This window comes from Barbus barbus (assembly GCF_936440315.1).
Source record: "Barbus barbus genome assembly, chromosome: 31".
NCBI classification, from domain to species: domain Eukaryota; kingdom Metazoa; phylum Chordata; class Actinopteri; order Cypriniformes; family Cyprinidae; genus Barbus; species Barbus barbus.
The window spans coordinates 5257524-5276134 of NC_136759.1; the positions used below are offsets into that span (position 1 = coordinate 5257524).

The 18611-nt window shown below is 36.7% G+C and overlaps 3 protein-coding genes across 5 annotated transcripts; all 3 read left to right on the plus strand.

The window, feature by feature from the left end:
- Positions 1-709: 709 nt before the first annotated feature.
- LOC306851317 (small ribosomal subunit protein uS7-like) lies at positions 710-3466 on the plus strand. Its single transcript, XM_079387474.1, has 6 exons — positions 710-807; positions 1422-1529; positions 2329-2538; positions 2692-2820; positions 3111-3209; positions 3349-3466. The coding sequence occupies exons 2-6, from the start codon at positions 1422-1424 to the stop codon at positions 3415-3417; spliced, it is 615 nt and encodes a 204-aa protein (XP_079243600.1). The 5' UTR covers positions 710-807; the 3' UTR covers positions 3418-3466.
- Positions 3467-4216: 750 nt separating this feature from the next.
- lypc (ly6 domain containing, pigment cell) lies at positions 4217-5799 on the plus strand. The gene is made up of 3 exons (XM_079386909.1): positions 4217-4337; positions 4513-4632; positions 4876-5799. Exons 1-3 carry the CDS (start codon positions 4286-4288, stop codon positions 5082-5084), a joined length of 381 nt encoding a protein of 126 aa, XP_079243035.1. The 5' UTR covers positions 4217-4285; the 3' UTR covers positions 5085-5799.
- Positions 5376-18266, plus strand: msh5 (mutS homolog 5). Of its 3 annotated transcripts, none has more exons than XM_079386906.1 (26): positions 5376-5486; positions 5570-5593; positions 5704-5799; positions 5883-6006; positions 9938-10018; positions 10101-10154; positions 10462-10583; positions 10651-10760; positions 10837-10872; positions 10965-11047; positions 11678-11723; positions 11813-11951; positions 12062-12124; positions 12205-12333; positions 12420-12492; positions 12928-13037; positions 13804-13884; positions 14285-14372; positions 14475-14661; positions 14745-14871; positions 15789-15938; positions 16179-16253; positions 16350-16493; positions 16605-16742; positions 17665-17738; positions 17815-18266. In XM_079386906.1, the coding sequence occupies exons 3-26, from the start codon at positions 5710-5712 to the stop codon at positions 17924-17926; spliced, it is 2436 nt and encodes an 811-aa protein (XP_079243032.1). In that variant the 5' UTR covers positions 5376-5486; positions 5570-5593; positions 5704-5709; the 3' UTR covers positions 17927-18266. The 3 variants fall into 3 exon arrangements, with proteins under 3 accessions (XP_079243032.1, XP_079243034.1, XP_079243033.1); XM_079386908.1 differs by having other exon boundaries at positions 5392-5486; positions 5984-6006; XM_079386907.1 differs by having other exon boundaries at positions 5392-5486; positions 5570-5799.
- The last annotated feature ends 345 nt before the right edge of the window (positions 18267-18611 follow it).

Genomic DNA, 18611 nt, shown 5'->3' on the forward strand with positions numbered 1-18611 from the left:
TTTTCTTTTATGCCAAAAATCATTAGGATATTAAGTAAAGATCATGTTCCATGAAGATATTTTGTAAATTTCTTACTGTAAATATATCAAAACTTCATTTTTGATTAGTAATATGCATTAATAAGAACTTCATTTGGACAACTTTAAAGGTGATTGTCTCAATATATTGATTTTTTTGCACCCTCAGATTCCAGATTTTCAAATAGTTGTATATATTGTCCTATATTTACTATATTGTCCTCTGTATAAATCTTTTTTATACAAAATTTTGAAAAATTGACACTTAAGACTGGTTTTGTGGTCCAGGGTCACATTTATTTGTGGGAAATAGAAATTTAGTGTTTATTGCTAAAATTGCAAAAGCACACAAATCATGACATTAAACTGTATTAGACTATATTTTTACTACTTAGCCTATATATCTCAAATGTTTTTGTTTATATATATATAGTGTTGTACTTGTTGTACCCTATGCCTCCAAAACAGCAAAGCCTACAGAAAATGAGATGAGTTAAAGGGGAATTAAATAATTAGTTTGTTGAGGTAGCTGATCAACATTTTCTAGCGGTTATGTACACTATTTCTTGAAAATAATAGGTCTTTATTACGAGTTTATATGTCCGATTTGTACCCTATTCATAGAAAGTGCCAGGCGGCGATAATGCCCCAGAACCGCTTACACGAGACCGTAGAAGAAGAGCGCGACTCGGAAGCGCATTGAGCGGAAGTGGGTTTTTTTTTCTCTCTCCTCGTGTCGCTCTTCCTTTCCGCCTGCTCGAGTGCACCATTCACACACACGCTGCGAAGGTAACGATGAAAAACATGTTTTAAAGCGTTTATACCCCTTCCACCCACACCAAAGTATGCACATCAGGTCGTTAACAGACTTATATTCATATTGTAGCCTATATATGTCATATGTAGCTCGTCAAAATGAGGAATTTGAACGTGTTCTGTTAGCGGTCCGTGAGTCCGCTGTTTCTCCCTCAGAAAACACCATGAACAAATCAACTCCCTTTACTTCTGTGGCTCTGGTTTCTGTTTTTGAAATGTAACGGTTGATGAAACCACTGCAACTGTATTATTGAGGTGCTTCGCCAGACTTTTAAAGCGTTTAGAGTGCATTTAGAATAGATTGTGGTCATATACATGTGATCGTGCTAATCTTTTTTTAGATGTCAACATATTGAACACAATCTTATGCTTTATGTACTGTATTAAATGATAAATATTGCTTTAATTTTCTAATACTTTACCATTGCATTGTTTACATATAAAAATTATTTTGATACTGTTGTTCTTATTGAATTTTAGCATTTCAAACCTACTTGTTTGATTATTTTGGTCTTGCATCTGTGTTAATACTTAGTTTTTTGGACTCCTTTATGTACATAAAATGATATTCTCATTTGCTTTGAGAGATGGCTGAAGATTGGGAGGCTGTACCAGCTGTTGCTGAAACACCAGAGATCAAACTCTTTGGCAAATGGAGCACAGATGATGTGCAGATCAACGATATCTCCCTGCAGGTATGTTTTCATGGACATCATTTTTATGGGAATTGCTTTTTATTTGCCGATCAGCCCTGACATATGAAATAAGTCAAATCTTTTTTTTCCCCCAAATAATTTTACACTATATTCTGTGTAAATGTATCGATACATATTATATATCTCTAGCATTTATTGTGACAGACTGAATATAATGCAATACAATTATTAAGAGATGTGCAATAACATCGGTTTAATCATATTTTATACTTTCAACATATCTAAATATGTATGATTAATAATCTTAAATTGCTTCAGTCCAGTAAATGCTCATATTGAAAGATTACAAATATGAAAGTTATGTTTACTTCATAAAATTCAGTAAAGATATCATGACAAAAAGACGTGTACCGTAACCTGAATTGGAATGTTTTTAGAATTATACTAAATAATCTTTTACTTGCTAAAAATCCCACCTTGTGGGGTGGTGATGGCGCAGTGGATAAGACACATGCCTTTGGTGTGAGAGACCCGGGTTCGAATCCACTGTGAGACACCAATGTGTCCCTGAGCAAGACACTTAACCCCTAGTTGCTCCAGAGGCGTGCGACCTCTGACATATATAGCAATTGTAAGTCGCTTTGGATAAAAGCGTCAGCTAAATGAATAAATGTAAATGTAAAAAGGTATAAGCTATAAATCAGATGGCAGAAGGCATGTAGCACATTTTTCTGTAACATTTTGATTATATTGATAATGTAGAGGCTGTAGAAATTCATATGTCTTTTGTAATACAGTAAGGCCGAGCAAATTAACATGTATTTCTCTCTTTTGTTAGGATTACATTGCCGTGAAGGAGAAATATGCCAAATACCTCCCTCATTCCAGCGGCAGATACGCAGCCAAGCGTTTCCGTAAGGCTCAGTGTCCCATCGTGGAGCGCGTCACTAACTCCATGATGATGCACGGACGCAACAACGGCAAGAAACTGCTGACCGTCCGCATAGTCAAACACGCCTTTGAGATCATCCACCTGCTCACCGGCGAGGTGAGACAACGGTTTTCCACATTTATTAATGCCTGGTTGCCTTTAGTGTGGTTTAAATTATAGTAGAATTTAAATGTTGCATTATAAATTAAGAAGCTATTTCTAAGATGTTGGGACTTTCCTAATAGAAGACCATTTTTATTTCCTTTCTAGAATCCTCTACAAATTCTGGTGAACGCCATCATCAACAGCGGCCCTCGTGAGGACTCCACTCGTATCGGACGTGCTGGAACCGTGAGGAGACAGGCTGTTGATGTGTCACCTCTGCGTAGGGTCAACCAGGTCCGTCTGACTGGGAGTTTGATGAAACAATGCCTAAATAGCTGCTTGTCTATTGGCTAACCTTTTATTTTTCTGAGTAAAAAATACCAATGAAATGTTCCCAATGGGGCCAGGAACATGGCATTAAGAAAACACATGTTGACTTCTAAGGGACTTGTTATAAGTTAGCATGCTTTTAGTATCCCAAGACACTCTGTCAGACTTGGGTGGCCATTCATAGAAAATACAGAGCACAGAAATGGCAGGTGAAGATATGATCTTGTTTGAAAGTGGTCACTTTTTGATTTTAGGCCATCTGGCTGCTTTGCACTGGTGCAAGAGAAGCTGCTTTCAGGAACATCAAGACTATTGCAGAGTGTCTTGCTGATGAGCTCATCAACGCCGCCAAGGTGAGATAAATAATCTGATTGGAGCGTTTTACTTTTACTATGTTATCAACACCTTCAGGGCATATACAGTAATTTGTCTTTTTTGAATCTTTTTATTTGACTGCTATTAAAGTTTTTTTATTTTTTTGGTCTATTGCAGGGTTCTTCCAACTCTTATGCCATCAAGAAGAAAGATGAGCTGGAGAGAGTGGCCAAGTCTAACCGCTAATCTCCATTTTGTACAAATTTGGATTACAATAAAGGAAGTGTGAAACCTATTCTTGTCCTGTTTTATTTTTTAAGATGATTTGGGGTTGATATTTTTTCTGCTGTTTTTAGAGTCAGGTAGTGTACATGAACATAAGGGTGAAATTTGATGTTCAAATCTGATTTTCCTTATTTCTTATCTAACTCAGGAAAAAGTCAGTTTTTCTTGTGTCCCAAAGTAATGTCTAAATGTAGTCGATTGTCAATTTATGCAGGCTATTTCAGCAGTTGCGTTGTCAAAAATTACAATTTTGTGGCTGTAAAATATTTCTTATTTTAAATCTGTTCCTTTATACTGTTCATAGAATGTTTTCTGCCTTGTTTTTGATCAAAGCTTCCTTGAGGAATCAGTTTAGTTCAATTTTTGAACATCTACAGTCACAGGACCCTCAGTCATTTGACTCTCCATCCTCTCCCCTGCATGTCTTTCATTAACATATATTCTCTAATCAAATCCGTGCTGCTGCCCTACTCTTGCCAGCAAAGGCATCAGATTGTAACTTTAAGATTATAAAATCCTTGTCACGTACTTAAAGGTAATACAGGTTTTTTTAGATCAGTAACTTGTCTATTCCTGCATTATTATATAAAATGGGGAGTAATAGGGCATTGAGACCCCTGCCAAAGTTTGACCTCAGAGCTGCATCAACAAACTCCGGTTAAGCCTGAATTAAATTATGTTTCAAGGTGGAGACACATTTTTAATGTTTAAAGGGGAGGACTAGAGGAAAGATGATAATCTACTGCTTCCATCTGATTTGAGGGTCAGATATTGTACAAACTGGACCCTTTTCAGAATTGTGCTGATTAATAATTTGAGACCAAGAAACATGTCTCGATTTTTTAGATGCATTCTATTCCTTTGTCTTCTCCCATCTGTGGGTAAGTGAAAAATAAGTAATTGCTGTCAATTTTTCACATTTGTTTTTATTGTATCTGTTTAACAGTAAATTAGATGTTAAATTCAGTTCATACATATATTCCACCTAAATGAACTGGATATTAGCCTACTACGAATGCGCAAATATATTTTATTGTCTTATCTGTTCTCTTGCAGATCCTCTGTTCTGTTATACATGTGTATTTCCTTCTATCTCACCTCTGGACTGTCTCAAGTTCCCAAGCAGGTGTCCACCGGGTCAGCTCTGTCTTTCTAGCAAAGCTGTAGGACAGCGGGGTATGTACATGTAAAATTGTTTTTCAGTCAGTGTGATAGATGAGTGTAAATACTTGATTTAATTTCAAGCTGTGAGAACTTCAAATTTCAGTGATCATACTTTGAAGAGCATATTTATTCAAACATCACTTTGCATTACTAAAATAAGCACATCTGCATGAAAGCCTTGTGTGAAAATATTATATTGCAAGAACTGATTATACAAGTGGAAAATACTGGAGACGTGTAATTTTCTCTGAACAGGGGACTTTGAGGTGGTCTTGTATGAAAAGAGCTGTGTTGTTCCTGCCCTGTGTGGACTCACAGGAGAGAAGTTTGTCTTGGGTTTAAACTTCACTTTCACCAATGACTGCTGTGATACTCTACTCTGCAATGGAGTCTCAAGCACTTCTGCTTTCTTCTTGTCCAGCACCCTGCTCTCACTTCTTCTGACATTGTTTTATTTACAGTAAGCTTAATTAACTAAAAAAGAGAGAGCAGTCAAAATGTAACAAATGTAACATGCACACTCACAAATGTCTTCATCTAGAAATAAACTCTTATAAATATATAACAGTTCTAACCCGAAGAGTTTGTTTTCATCAGCATATGAAATCATACATACAAATGTCACACGTGGATATGTTTAGAATATAATAAAAAAAGTAACGTTTTTGTGCCTACAGACTTGTTTCTTTTATATAGTGGGGGAAAAAAATATTTTTGTAATTTATTGAGAAAAACAAAAACCCCTAAGGTCCTGCGCGTGCTGTCTGTGATGCAGTATGTGCGCGCGCCTTTGGCTTGAGGAGGAGCTGAGAAGAACACAACAAAAAATAAAACAATGTATATCATATCCTAGGTGTTCAACACAGGTAATATGTTGCTTAATCATTCCTTTCGAGTTAATACGATAAATCCTGTCTAATTTTTCTCGTTGCGCCTTTGCTTTTGTTAGATACTCGACGCAAACTCGCCTCAGGTAACGTTAACGGAACCTGTTTATTCACCTCGTAGGGTTAATAACTACATTTAGACAAAAAGACAAGACGCTTAACTATCATGAAGTACTTGTACAATGTTTTTGCACAGTGAAAGATGTCTGAAGACAGTAATTCACAAGAACCAGAAAGTAACGTTAGAGCTTTGAGTATCAATGGAGTTGAAGAGGATGAGGGAAACCGTGAGGTAAATTATTAATAATATATCAGTTATAAAGTACTTATCGCGTTGGAAACACAGTGATGCGGATTTTTTTTGTTTAATTTTAGATTTTTCTGAGTGTATTTGTTCAACAAGGGCAAATCGGACTAAGTTATTATGACAGTTATGATTATACGCTTCATTTTATGCCGGACACCATGGACAACAGCGACCTCCACCTGCTGGATAGAGGTACTGCACCACAAATGCACAGTCTGTTCTCTCTTTTTTAGTCTATCTACCACATTACTTAACATTTGAGTATTTGCATTGAGCCGTGTCTCTCCCACTCCTTTGTTTGTTCATATATTTTTGCTTGCACAGTGTCTGTTGAGTACTTGACTTACAGTGCCCTCCATAAGTATTGGAACAGTAAAGACAAAATTGCTCTGTTGGCTGTGGAGCCAAGACATTTGCAAATATGATTAAAAGATGAATATGAGACAAAACTACAGAATGTCACATTTTATTATTAGCCGTTTCAACACATGTTTTACCAAATAAAAAGAACAGCACTTTTAGAGTTCGTCCCACTCATTGATGTGAGCATAAGTATTGGGACTAGTGTTGTTTTTGGCGGCCTATTTTAGTTTTAATCTAGTCTTTGTGTGAAGCTGTCAAGGGGGGGGGGGGGGGGGGGGGGTTTAGGACGATTCTAAGGGCCCGACGATGTGGGGCCCCCGATGGGGAAACGTGATTTCTACCGAGGGGAACGCTAGATCCCTGCATTTTGGCCCGGCCCCGACTTTTTTACACCTCTAGGGCCGGGCTACGGGCCAATTTTCACGTCATAGTTCAGATGCGGGTCGGGCCTGTTTTAGGCTTCTCCTTATTTTATATATTTTAGACATCCATCAATTAGTGCTGAAAAAAACTTGCCGCGCTGGTGGAAACTACACGAGACCGTGCCGCGACTGTCAAGAGCGACTCGACGTGTTTAGAGTCCCGCAGAAGCAGAGAGCATGCAGTCAGAGCAGATGAAGAGTTTTGCCTTCAAATACACGCAATAGACTGAAGCTTGCTGCAAAGCCCTAGCAAAGGAATGTGTTGGGGGGAAATAGTAAGGATATATTTGAATTATTTACTAAAAATCTAGTGTTTTCTGTGTCAGATGATGATCCTGACTCGCCATCTCCTCATTAGACGCGCCTTTAGAGAGAAGTGCATCTTCACGGATTATGATTATAATGAAAGAGTTTTTGTTTTCGTTTTTATTTCATTAAGTAGTAATTTAAAGCTTTCTATAGATAAATTTATCATGTCTGTGAGGCATGTATTTGCTGACTTTCGGTTCATTTTTGTGAAGCGCTCGGACTCGGGCTGGTAATTCTGTTAAGCTAATGATCACTGTTGTTGTGCTATGATATTGTAATATTTACCATTATATAATCAGAGGAGTATAGAAAAGTTTATGAAAGTGTCACTCCACAATACAATAGCAAAATATATAAATATGTATAGTATTTTTATGTTACATTAATCAGTGTCTAGCACACCTTCCTGAGGAAAGGATGTGGACCAGAAGACGTTGCAATTACTACATATTTAGACAGACTTAAAGAAGTTTCAGATCTATACTTGTGCTCTTATTATTTCAGTTATTTTGCCTTTACTGTAAATAAATGTGCAAACAATATACTTGCTCTTGTGAATTTATTTAGATGTTAATTACATTTATTTACAAATTCATCATCATCATGTTGATATGCTATGTTACTATAAAACTCTTACAACAAACATGTCTTCTAATATCTTCAATTGTTGCCCATACTGAGCTGCAGCGGACACATTTTACATTACATTTACATTTATGCATTTAGCAGACGCTTTTATCCAAAGCGACTTACATTGCATTCAAGTTACAGTTTTTACATTTTTATCAGCTCTTGCTTTCCCTGGGAATCGAACCCATGGCCTTTGCCGTTGCTAGTGCCATGCTCTACTATTTGAGCTACAGGAAAGGACGCATATTAAATGACTTCACTTGGACCCGTTGTGTGAGTTGTTTCTTTAATACCGCGTGGTTTATATACACGTTGCTGCTGATTGGGCTGACATTTTTGGCACACCCACCAAACAAGAGAAAACGTATCTCAAACCCTGTTGCCTGAACGTGCCCCTGATGCAGCCCCTGAAGTGAGACACAGGAAACAGAAATACTGCAAAATAATAATAATAACGCGACTAAACGAGACGAAATAACGTTATAAAGTTTCGTCTCATTTTGGTCAACGAAAATGAAGAGACATTTTAGCATAGTTTTTATTTTGTAAACCACATTTAGTCTCGTTTTTATTCGTCAACAATATTGCATTATACATTTAATTATAGTCATCATCACATGACCAGCATTTACGTCTCGTCTCGTTTTCGTCACGTGATAAAGGTTCGTTGACGACGATATTTAGTCATAATTTTCGTTGACGAAAGCAACACTAATTGGGACAGTTGAAGTTGCAGTTATTTAGTTGCATATCCCTTGCGCACAATCACAGCAGTGAGTCTGTGACCCATAGACATCACCAGACTCTTGGTCTCATCCTTTGAAATACTTTTCCCAGCCTTTAATGCAGCCAATTCCAATTGTTGCTTGTTTTGGGGAGTTTCTGCCTTTACTCTCCTCTTCAGCTGGTGAAATTCATGTTCATTCGGATATAAATCTGGAGATTTACTTGGGCAATCTAAGACTTTCCATTTCTTTGCTCTTATAAATTCCTTGACTGAACTGGCAGGGTGTTTTGGGTAATTGTCCTGATGCAATATGAAGCACTTCCCAATAAATCTGGTGGCATTTTCTTGAATATTGGTAGGCAAGATGATTTTGTACCCTTCCAAATACATTCTGCTACTGTCATCATACATTAAGTCATCAGTAAAGTTGAGAGGGCCCGTTCCAGAGGCAGCCATGCATGCCCATGCCATGACACCACCTCCACCATGCTTTACAGATGAGGCTGTATGCTTGGGATCATTGCAGTTCCCTTTTTTTTTCTCCACATTTTTGCTTTCCCATCACTTAGATCAGGGATGGGCAACTTCGGTCTTGGAGGGCCGGTGTCCTGCAGAGTTTAGCTCCAACCCTAATCAAACACACCTGAAGAAGCTAATCAATGTCTTCAAGATCACTAGAAAGTTACAGGCAGGTGTGTTTGATTAGGGTTGGAGCTAAACTCTGCAGGACACCGGCCCTCCAGGACCGAAGTTGCCCATCCCTGACTTAGATAAAGGTTCATCTTTGTCTCATCGGTCCATAAACACAGTTCCAAAACTCTTCTGGCTCACCTTTGTGCTTTTTTTCAAACTCTAATCTTGCCTTTCTATTTTTGGTGCTGGTCAGAGGTTTGCATCTTGCTGTGTAGCATCTGTAATTCTGTGTCAAAGTCTCCTGAGGACGGTAGATTGTCAGAGCATCACCCCAGCTTTCTGGAAGTTGTTGGTGATTTTACAGACATATCTTTTAGGGTTCATTTTCACTGCGTTTATGAGTTGTCTGTCATCCACTACTGTTGCTTTCTCAGTCGATCAGGTCGTTGTTGGTTGCTGGTGTCGCTGGTGGTTTCCAAACTCTTGATTTCTCCATGCCCTTTATTTTTGCTATAGCTCTAACTGACTTCCTCTTTTCTTTTAGCATCCAAATTGCTTGCTTTTCTCTCAAAGTCAGCTCCCTCATCTTCATCCTGGTTTGTGTGTGTCATCATCGAATGCAAGATTCAGAATACAGAAGTAATGGATATAACTGATACGACACATTCCCTGCTTTTAATATCTGAAGAATCAGTGCAACAGGACACAGCTGATCACTTAGAAAGACCTGTGAGACAACTGTTCCAGTACTTATGCTCACATCAGATAGAGGGATCAAACTCTAAAAGTGCTGAACTTCTTAGCTGGTAAAACATCTATGTGTTGAATCACCCAATAATAAAATGTGACATTCTGTAGTTTTGTCTCATATTCATCTTTTAATCATATTTGTAAATGTCTTGACTCCACAGCCAACAGAGCAATTTTGTCTTTACTGTTCCAATACTTTTGGAGGGCACTGTACATGTCAAGCCAAGATGAAGGAAACATTGATTGGAATGCTTTGATGGCCATTATGTTAGTTTGTTTTCTGTTTCAGTCATACAGGAGCTGAGTCCAGAAGTCTTAATAACAAGTGCAAAACAAGAGCAGAGCTTGCTCGAGTTTATCGAAAAGCTGGGTAAACTCTCAAATTTTAAATCATTATTTTAGGTGATTTGGAGTTTATATCAAACCGATATCTAATTTTGCTTCAATTTCAGAATTAAATCCTGAATATAAGACTGAAATAGTTATGTTTCCAAATGCAAACTTTGGTAAGTATTTACACATAGCTTTATTTTATTCTGTATCACAATTCAAAGGAAAATGTCATTTTGTGAAACACAAAAAGAGAACTTTCATAGGATGTTCATACTGCACATTTCCTTACATTGAAAGTGGATGGGGATGCCAAAAATGGCAAAAAAAGCTTTGATTTGTGTAACGTTTATACTTATAAAAATAAATGATAAGAAGTAGAGGTATTATCAAATACTGCATATGTGTGCATTAAATTTGGCAGTGTTTTACCAGCTTAATGAAAAACAGTCACGGTAATTGATACTCTACCATCATTTGCAGGTCTGGAGATCAGCAGACAGCGACTCCTCTCAGCACAAATCTCGTCTCTCCCTCCCACCATCACAGAGAGCGAGAAAATACCGTATCTCTCCTCCTGTATCCCATTAGACTCAGTGCTGATGGTGAGACATCACATGTTTTATGCTGGATTCATAAATGGGCATATCTTGACGATCTTCTCTGCCGTAGATGAGGTCAATAGGAGGGCTGTTGAAGTGTCTGGAGAGGAGGAGAGTTGGCTTAGACATGGAAGACAGCAGTATGGGCGTCCCCATATTGCAGTTTTTGGCTTACACAGTGTAAGACATTTGTGTATCAATCACTCTTTTTTTTTGTGAGAATAAAACTCTGGTTTATTTGTACATTATTTTGCAGGAAGGATGTTGTGTACATCGACAGAGACACATATAGGTTGGTCATATGAACAGGAGCCATCCTTTGTTCCTTTTTCTATAAATTCAACTTTTTGGAGCTGTTAAAACTTGTTTGCACTCTTTCCTCAGTGCTCTCCAGATCTTTAAATCTGAGCTGCATCCGTCCGTCTTCAAGCTCCAGTTAGGAGAGAAAGAAGGATTGAGTCTTTATGGTAATATGTATTATTCTGTGCACCATTTAAATGAATCAAATTGTTATTTTTTTGTGTACGAGTTTTGAAAATGTTGTCCACAAGGGAAAGTTAGGGGATCCATGAAAAAGTTTAGATAAAAATGTAAAAACAAATAAATAATAAAAAAATAAGTTTAAAATGATTAATACAATTGTATCACAATAAAATATATTTAAATACAAAAATATATATAAAAATGTAAAATCTGAAAGAACAGTACTATAATGAATAGAAGAAATGCAATAACAGAAACCTTATATTTTCTAAATAATATTTTGTACTTATTTATAATATTAGTTTACAAAGTTTAAATCAGTAAATATAGGTTCTAAATGTGCTAAATTATACATGAATATTTTCCTCTGGCCTCTAAAATACTGAAATCTCCTGTTTTAGTGGGTAGTCAGAAAAGGTGAGAATGGTCATTGTTTTATGCAAAGTTATAATATCTAAAAATTATTATTTAAAGGAATAGCTCACCCAAAAATGAAAATTCTGCCTTAATTTACTCCATTCAAAATGAGAAGAAATCCTGAATAATGTTTATGCTGATCTTTTCTATGCAATAAAAGTGAATGGAGTAAATACCCACATTGTGTTTTTTTGCAGGTGTTCTGAATCGCTGTCGGAGCAAGTTTGGCTCTCTGCTTTTACGGTAAAATCCTGGTCTTATAACAGATAATTTAGCACATTTAAAAGGTTTTTAAGCCCTAATATAGACTTCCTTTTTCTCGTTTGTTTTAGGCAGTGGTTCCACAGACCTACTCGAGATCTGAACATTCTGAAGAGGCGTCAAGAAGTGATCCGTTTCTTTACATCCCCTCGTAACTTTGCTGATCTTAACACTTTGCAGAGTTCCCTGCGGAATATCAAGAACATCTCGGTACAGTTTTCAGCGTTTTGTCTAAAGCTCAACATTATTTAATCAGAGCCAAATTATGAAACAACAAAAGCCTCACAAATAAAGTGACACTTAGCTTGTCTTTCATACAGACGCTGCTGCATAAAATGTCTCTCGCTAACCCGAAGGTTGTCGTCTGGCAAAGTCTATATAAGGTACAGGCACAGCACTCAGTTAATTTATTATTGCCTATCCTGGCTTGTTTTTTTTCTTCGTCATGTTTCTCTTTTATCAGACGGTGTACAATGCATTGTGCATTAGGGACATCATTCGCTCCATGCCCCAGTCCATCCAACTCTTCAGTGAAATCAGTCAAAACTTCACTGATGATCTTTTCTACATCGCCACATACATTAGTAAAGTGGTGAGACTGAATGCTATTTTATCTCCTGTTGTTAAATTATTGCTGAATTAATGTAATTGCTTTGGGTTTGTCATTCTCCATTGCAGGTGGACTTTGAAGGAAGTGTAGCTGAGAACCGATTCACTGTGAGGCCGAATGTCGATCCTGTTATTGACGAGAGTGAGTGGGTTTCCATTGATTTCTTCAGGTCTGATGCAATAGTAACTAAAAGTTCACAATATATCGGTGGCTGATACATTATTCACAGATAACTAGGAAATTTAAACTATTGTTTATTTATCCACTTTATTTTTCAACTTGAAATTGTTATTTTCTGTAAATGTACAAGACTTCAGATTAATATTGCCACTATAGGTAAATAACTAGAAGAATAATAAAGTGCAGTAAATGGTAAAAGCTATTTGCGCTTCAAATAAGTGCATTTATGATTGCGATAATATCATGAAAACAAGTACAATAATTTGAAAAGAAATCTCGCACATTGAAGTTGAAAATTACCACACCCACTCTTACATTAAAATAGGTGGATAGCTAGAAATTTGTTAGCTCTTCATTTTTATTATATACATTTTTGGGTTATTCTCTGCTTTACAGAGAAAAGAAAGATGATGGGTCTCCCAGATTTCCTAACGGACGTGGCTCGTGCTGAGCTGGAAAAACTGGACCCTCGCTTCTCCACCTGCAGCATCATCTATATCCCTCTGGTCAGGACTTGATTAATGCTGCCCTCCATTCATTAAAGTGTGATGTGTAACCTAATTGTTGACACAGAGCTGTTAACATAAAGGTTGTGGGTTCAATTCCTTGTTGGAGCGACCCAATAAATGAAGAGTCAGTGAGGTGGCCATTATGCCCCGAGCAGGCCACTTGACCTCAGCTCGCTTGAGGATGACTGTTTCTGTAATTAGTGCACTGCAGGGTGGCTAAATGACAAGCAGCTGTAATGACTGTGCAGTAACGATTGTGGCATATAGGTTAACACAAGCAGCAAGCAATGCTGTTTTATTTAATAGTGCAATAGCTTGCAATTATTCACAGGATTTCAACTTATTGTGACATTTCTGTGCCACCAAACAGAGTTCCAAAAATACTGATTGTTTCCATATAGATTTCCTAAACACTTCTAAAAATCCTCTTGCTCCATTGATTATGTAAACAGGAAGCCCTTCACTAAACTCATAACATTGGTTGAGCCATCTGTAGACATTTTGAGCAATTCAAACACTGCAATGTTGAAAGGGGCGAATCAGCCTATTAAAGGTTTTCACCTTAAAAGATCTATTTGAAGTAACAAAATGAATTGGTTTTAGAGTTGCCAATTGATAATGAGCAGCATAAGGTATGCATTTCGAGGCAAAAATTGTTGTAGAACATAAATTCAAATGCCTGTATAAATTTGAATGGCTAGTGCTTACATCTATTTAGCTGATATGATAACATCCTGGTATTTCATTCTGTTTTGGATGACAGATTGGATTTTTACTGTCATTGCCAAGATTACCCACCATGCTGGATAAACAAAGCTTTGAGATTGAGGGTCTTAATTTCATGGTGAGTATGGTAGTACTTTTTAACAAAAATTTTTCAAGGCAGCACACTGTTCCTTTCCTAAAATATTATTTTTAGGGTTTGTTTTAAACTGGAAAACACTTATTGTACAGACTTTGTTTTGTAGATCATTTCAGTCTTAGTTGTGCTTTTATTTGATTCTTGTCAACTCATTACGGTTTAAGATTATAGTTAGAAACTCTTACCTACATTATTGCATATGGATCAAAGTGCTTCCTTTCAACAGAAAATCTTAATTGAAAAGCATGAAAACTAATATTAATCACAAAAATGTAATGTGCACACATGGAGTACATATCTCAGGCACCTTTGTCTTAGACTCATTAATGTTTGAGGCGTTGGTAAGAGCTGATTTTTGCATTTAATTTGTGGATTATTTCAGTTCCTGTCAAAGGACCAACTGCATTACCGCAGCGCTCGAACCAAAGAGCTGGACAGCATGCTGGGAGACCTGCATTGTGACACCTTGGGTCTTTTCTTTCTTTCTTCAGTTGATTAACGAATTAACTGCACAAAACCTTTACAATGTCTTTTAAAACTGTGTGTAATCATGTAATATTTTTCCCCCCCAGATCTGGAGATGGTGGTAATGAGGAAGCTTCAGGCCTCAGTGCTTCAGCGGAGTGACTGTTTGTATAGGGTCATGTCTCTGTGTGCAGAGCTGGACTGTCTCATTGCTTTAGCTCAGGCTTCTGTGGATCACGGCTACTGCTGTCCAACCCTGACATCAAACCACAGACTGGCCCTGATTGAGTCACGGTACAAATCATCTCTTCTAATGAGATTAATTTTCTGATTTCTCTATTCTTCTGTTCATATATTTATCCCTCTTTCTCTTTCAGCCATCCTTTGCTGGAGCTGTGTACTCCAGTATTTGTTTCAAACACCTACATCAGCTCGGAAGCTGAAGGCAAAGTGAAAGTTATTACAGGACCAAATTCCTCCGGCAAGAGCATCTACCTAAAACAGGCAAACACAGCAATAAACATTACAGACCTCAAACATCACAGACCTTCACAAACAACTGTACTCTAAAGTAATTAATAAATAAATAATAGAACATTTCTAGTGCTGTCAAATGATTAATCATGATTAATCGCATCCAAAATAAAAGGAAAAATTTTCGTTCACATAATATATGTGTTTGTACTGTGTATATTTATTATGTATATATAAATACACACACATGCATGTATATATTTAAGAAAAATATGGTAGGTTTATATTTTAAATATATTTGTAAATGTAAATATTTTCAAAATATATACTGTATGTGTGTGTTTTATATATTCATAATAAATATACACAGTACACACACATATTATGTAAACAAAAACTTTTATTTTGGCTATGATTAGTCACGATTAATCGTTTGACAGCACCAACAATTTCACAACAATACTTAAAAAGGTGGTATACATAAACCAAGTAATATATTCAGTTATATTACTATGAATGGGAGAAAGTGCAATGTTCAATATAGTGGAATAAGTCCCTCCATTAGAAGCTCCGGTTCCCATAGAAACAGTCAGTGTCCTGAGATGCATGCTTTTAACTGTAAATGCAAATCTTACATGAAATAAGGTTTAAACATAAGAAACAACATTTATGGGTCAGTATATGGCAAATTTATATTGCTGAATTGAAATGTTATTTAAATGTGAGTTTGGCAAGCAGTTTTTGACATTTTGATATTTTCCCATTCAAATAGATGGAAATTAGTCTTGTAGAAACGTTACAAATATGTCCATTGAGTGAACTGACTTTACTTGAAATGAACTTTACTTAAAAATGAACTAAAGTCAGGGTTCCATGACTCTTGTTTGGTAATAATCCTAAATGTAGGCATTTAATCATTTTCGTCACATCTTGTATGGTCTCTTAAGGTGGGACTGATTGTGTTCATGGCGCTGATCGGCTCAGATGTTCCTGCTAAAGAGGCAGAGATTGGGCTGGTGGATAGAATCTTCAGCCGCATGCATAGCCGTGAGTCTGTATCAGTGGGTCTGAGCACCTTCATGTTAGACTTGAACCAGGTGAGACCACCACACCCTCCTGAACACACAAAGGCCCTGTATACTTTTTTTAAAAGATCCATCTCGGATCATATAATTTTGATTGTCATATCTCTCATTTATGCTGCTTGAATTGGTTTTGATAACTGTGTTTGCAAGGCAGCCATTCAAAACTGCCACTGATGAGTCATTGAAATATTTACATAGCAAATTGCAATATCATCCTTCAGCTGTTTTCTAATAATTATGATTCCTGTCTAGATAACAGGTTCCTTGAACCACAGCACTGGGGATTCTCTTGTTCTAGTGGACGAGTTTGGTAAAGGAACCAACACTGTAAGTGTGAAAGAACCAGGAGGAGCAAACAACTTGATAGAAAAGCAAAAATTTAAAAGCATTTCAACTAATATTACATGTGTGTTTATGATGCAGGTGGATGGATTGGCTCTCCTGACTGCAAGTCTTAATAACTGGATGCATCGTGGGCCACAGTGTCCTCACTTACTTATGTCCACATGCTTCCACAGCCTCATACAGTTGGGCTTGATCTCTGATTCTCCACTGCTGGATTTACTGGTGCCACAGAAACATGCTATGACCAGAAAATACATTTTTCATGAACCATTTCCATCACTGTGATTTCAAGACTAATAAACCAACTTATGCATTTTTGGTTTTTGTTTGCAGACACTAGAGACAGCAATAGAGGGAGAAGAGCTGGTGTTTTTGTACCAAGTGAAAAAAGGCATCTGCCAGTCGAGTTGTGCGGCTAATATCGCCACTCTGGCTGGCATTCCCGATGACCTGGTCAAGAGAGGAGTGGAGGTGTGATACAGTCATTTTTATATATTGAATTCAGATGTGGGATACTCCTACTTGTTATCTTTTATAAGAAAATGTATCTAACATTCCCTTTCCAAAAACATTAAAACATTTTTACATGCTTTTTCTTGGTTATATGAATGTTAGGGCAGGAAACAGGCAAAAACATAGTTTTTTTCATGCACTGGTCAATTTAGAGATTTTGGCTTTTCATAACATGTTTTTCTTTAGACTAGCAGAAAGAATCATGCAAAATAGGCTTTTAAGTGTTTATTTGTATTGCACTTTAATTATTTGCATCTGTAGATTTCATTTAAAATACATATCTTTAAAGGCTGTTTCCTCAAAATGTGTTTTTCTCATGCGCTGAGCCAGAAATCTCCACTTCAGTAGCATTTACATAAACCAAACTTTTATTCTTATCTACAGTATATTTTGAAGGTTTTTACATATATCTGGTTTGTTTATATATCGTCTATGAACTGTCAAAATGTTGTTGTTTTTTAACTTTGTTATGCAGATGTACTGGAAATTGTTCCCTGGGAACATGTCCATTTTTTACTTTAATGTTTTTAGAATGTTTTTTCTTGTTTATGCAAACATCTTCTGATTGTTCCCCCAGGAATATTGTGAAATTTGACTCACTGATATATATATATATATATATATTAGATATATTATATATATATTAGCTGTTAAATGAACATTTATCATTAACTGTGTACCCTTCCTTGGTGTCACCATATTTATGTAACGTCCTGCATCTCTGTGAAATAAAAGTTGTGGATATCTGCATGAGTTTTCAACTTCAAAGTCTAACTTTGAATAGCGATCGATCTATCACTGTTATCAGCGTTAAATGTGTGTGCTGTTTAGTCTCTTTATGACATTATAGGATTTAATGTCCTAAATATCATCTATGCAGGTGTCAGAGTTATACAGAACAGGAAGAACCATCAGAAAGATGGACAGCCCATCTTCAGACGAACAGTACAGCAGGTATGGGATGGTCTGAACAGCGAATCTATTATTCTTAAATTCTCTCCTCCTACTTAAAATATATTTTCTGATTCAGGTGTGTTGAGGTAGTGGAGAAATTCCTCAGTATTGATCTGGATGACTCTGAGCTGAATCCCGATTCTTACTTGAAAGATGAGGTGCTCCCAACACTCGAAGAGGTGCTGTGATAACATCTGTACTGTGGGACTGTAGGTTCATTTTGTGGGAATTTAGGAGAAATTCATTTAATTTCAAGGTTTTAGCATTCACAAATGCAAACGTTTAAACCTGATGGCTTGAATTATATTATACATGCTCGTGTTCCGAAATGGAAATGTTTCAAAAATATTTTAATGACTGTGGTATTTGTTTAGATTTTTTATAATCACTAAATCTTGCCGTTTACATGCCTTTTTTTGTCAAAACCATTTATGCTTTGAGTCAGACATAAATTCCTCAGATTGATTTAGTGTTGTTGTGTGATTCAATAAAAGAATCAGTTTGTAATATAAATTTGTTCATGATTTGAACATCCTAGTCATGCTATATGTTTGTTTTTGCAGCGTTTAGCATTACTTTGTTGTAAACAGGGTTTTTTTTTTCATCACCTTCCATTCACAGGAGCACAGCCACAGAATGGTGGTGCAGAAAACACAGCAATTATGAACTCTCTAGGGGGCTGACTTGATTTAAGAGAACTGTTAATGAGTTTCCTCAAGTAATCAGTTGTCACAGCATTAGAAAGAAACAACAACTTGCTCAGAGTTTATCAAATCAATTAAGTTCTCGAGCCATCTGTCGCAAGAGAAGCAAAAAAAGATCTGCTCTGGTAGGATTACCTTCTGTGTGGGAAACCGAGCAGATAGAGAACGC

Bases quoted from the DNA above. Each gene is read 5' to 3' on its own strand.
- LOC306851317 (XM_079387474.1), top strand. From the start codon at position 1,422: ATGGCTGAAGATTGGGAGGCTGTACCAGCTGTTGCTGAAACACCAGAG. The intron at 1,530-2,328 runs GTATGTTTTCAT...CTCTTTTGTTAG, and splicing joins TCAACGATATCTCCCTGCAG to GATTACATTGCCGTGAAGGA. The intron at 3,210-3,348 runs GTGAGATAAATA...GGTCTATTGCAG, and splicing joins AGCTCATCAACGCCGCCAAG to GGTTCTTCCAACTCTTATGC.
- lypc (XM_079386909.1), top strand. From the start codon at position 4,286: ATGTCTCGATTTTTTAGATGCATTCTATTCCTTTGTCTTCTCCCATCT. The intron at 4,338-4,512 runs GTAAGTGAAAAA...GTTCTCTTGCAG, and splicing joins TTGTCTTCTCCCATCTGTGG to ATCCTCTGTTCTGTTATACA. The intron at 4,633-4,875 runs GTATGTACATGT...TTCTCTGAACAG, and splicing joins CAAAGCTGTAGGACAGCGGG to GGGACTTTGAGGTGGTCTTG.
- msh5 (XM_079386906.1), top strand. From the start codon at position 5,710: ATGTCTGAAGACAGTAATTCACAAGAACCAGAAAGTAACGTTAGAGCT. The intron at 10,761-10,836 runs GTAAGACATTTG...ATTATTTTGCAG, and splicing joins CAGTTTTTGGCTTACACAGT to GAAGGATGTTGTGTACATCG. The intron at 11,724-11,812 runs GTAAAATCCTGG...CGTTTGTTTTAG, and splicing joins TTTGGCTCTCTGCTTTTACG to GCAGTGGTTCCACAGACCTA.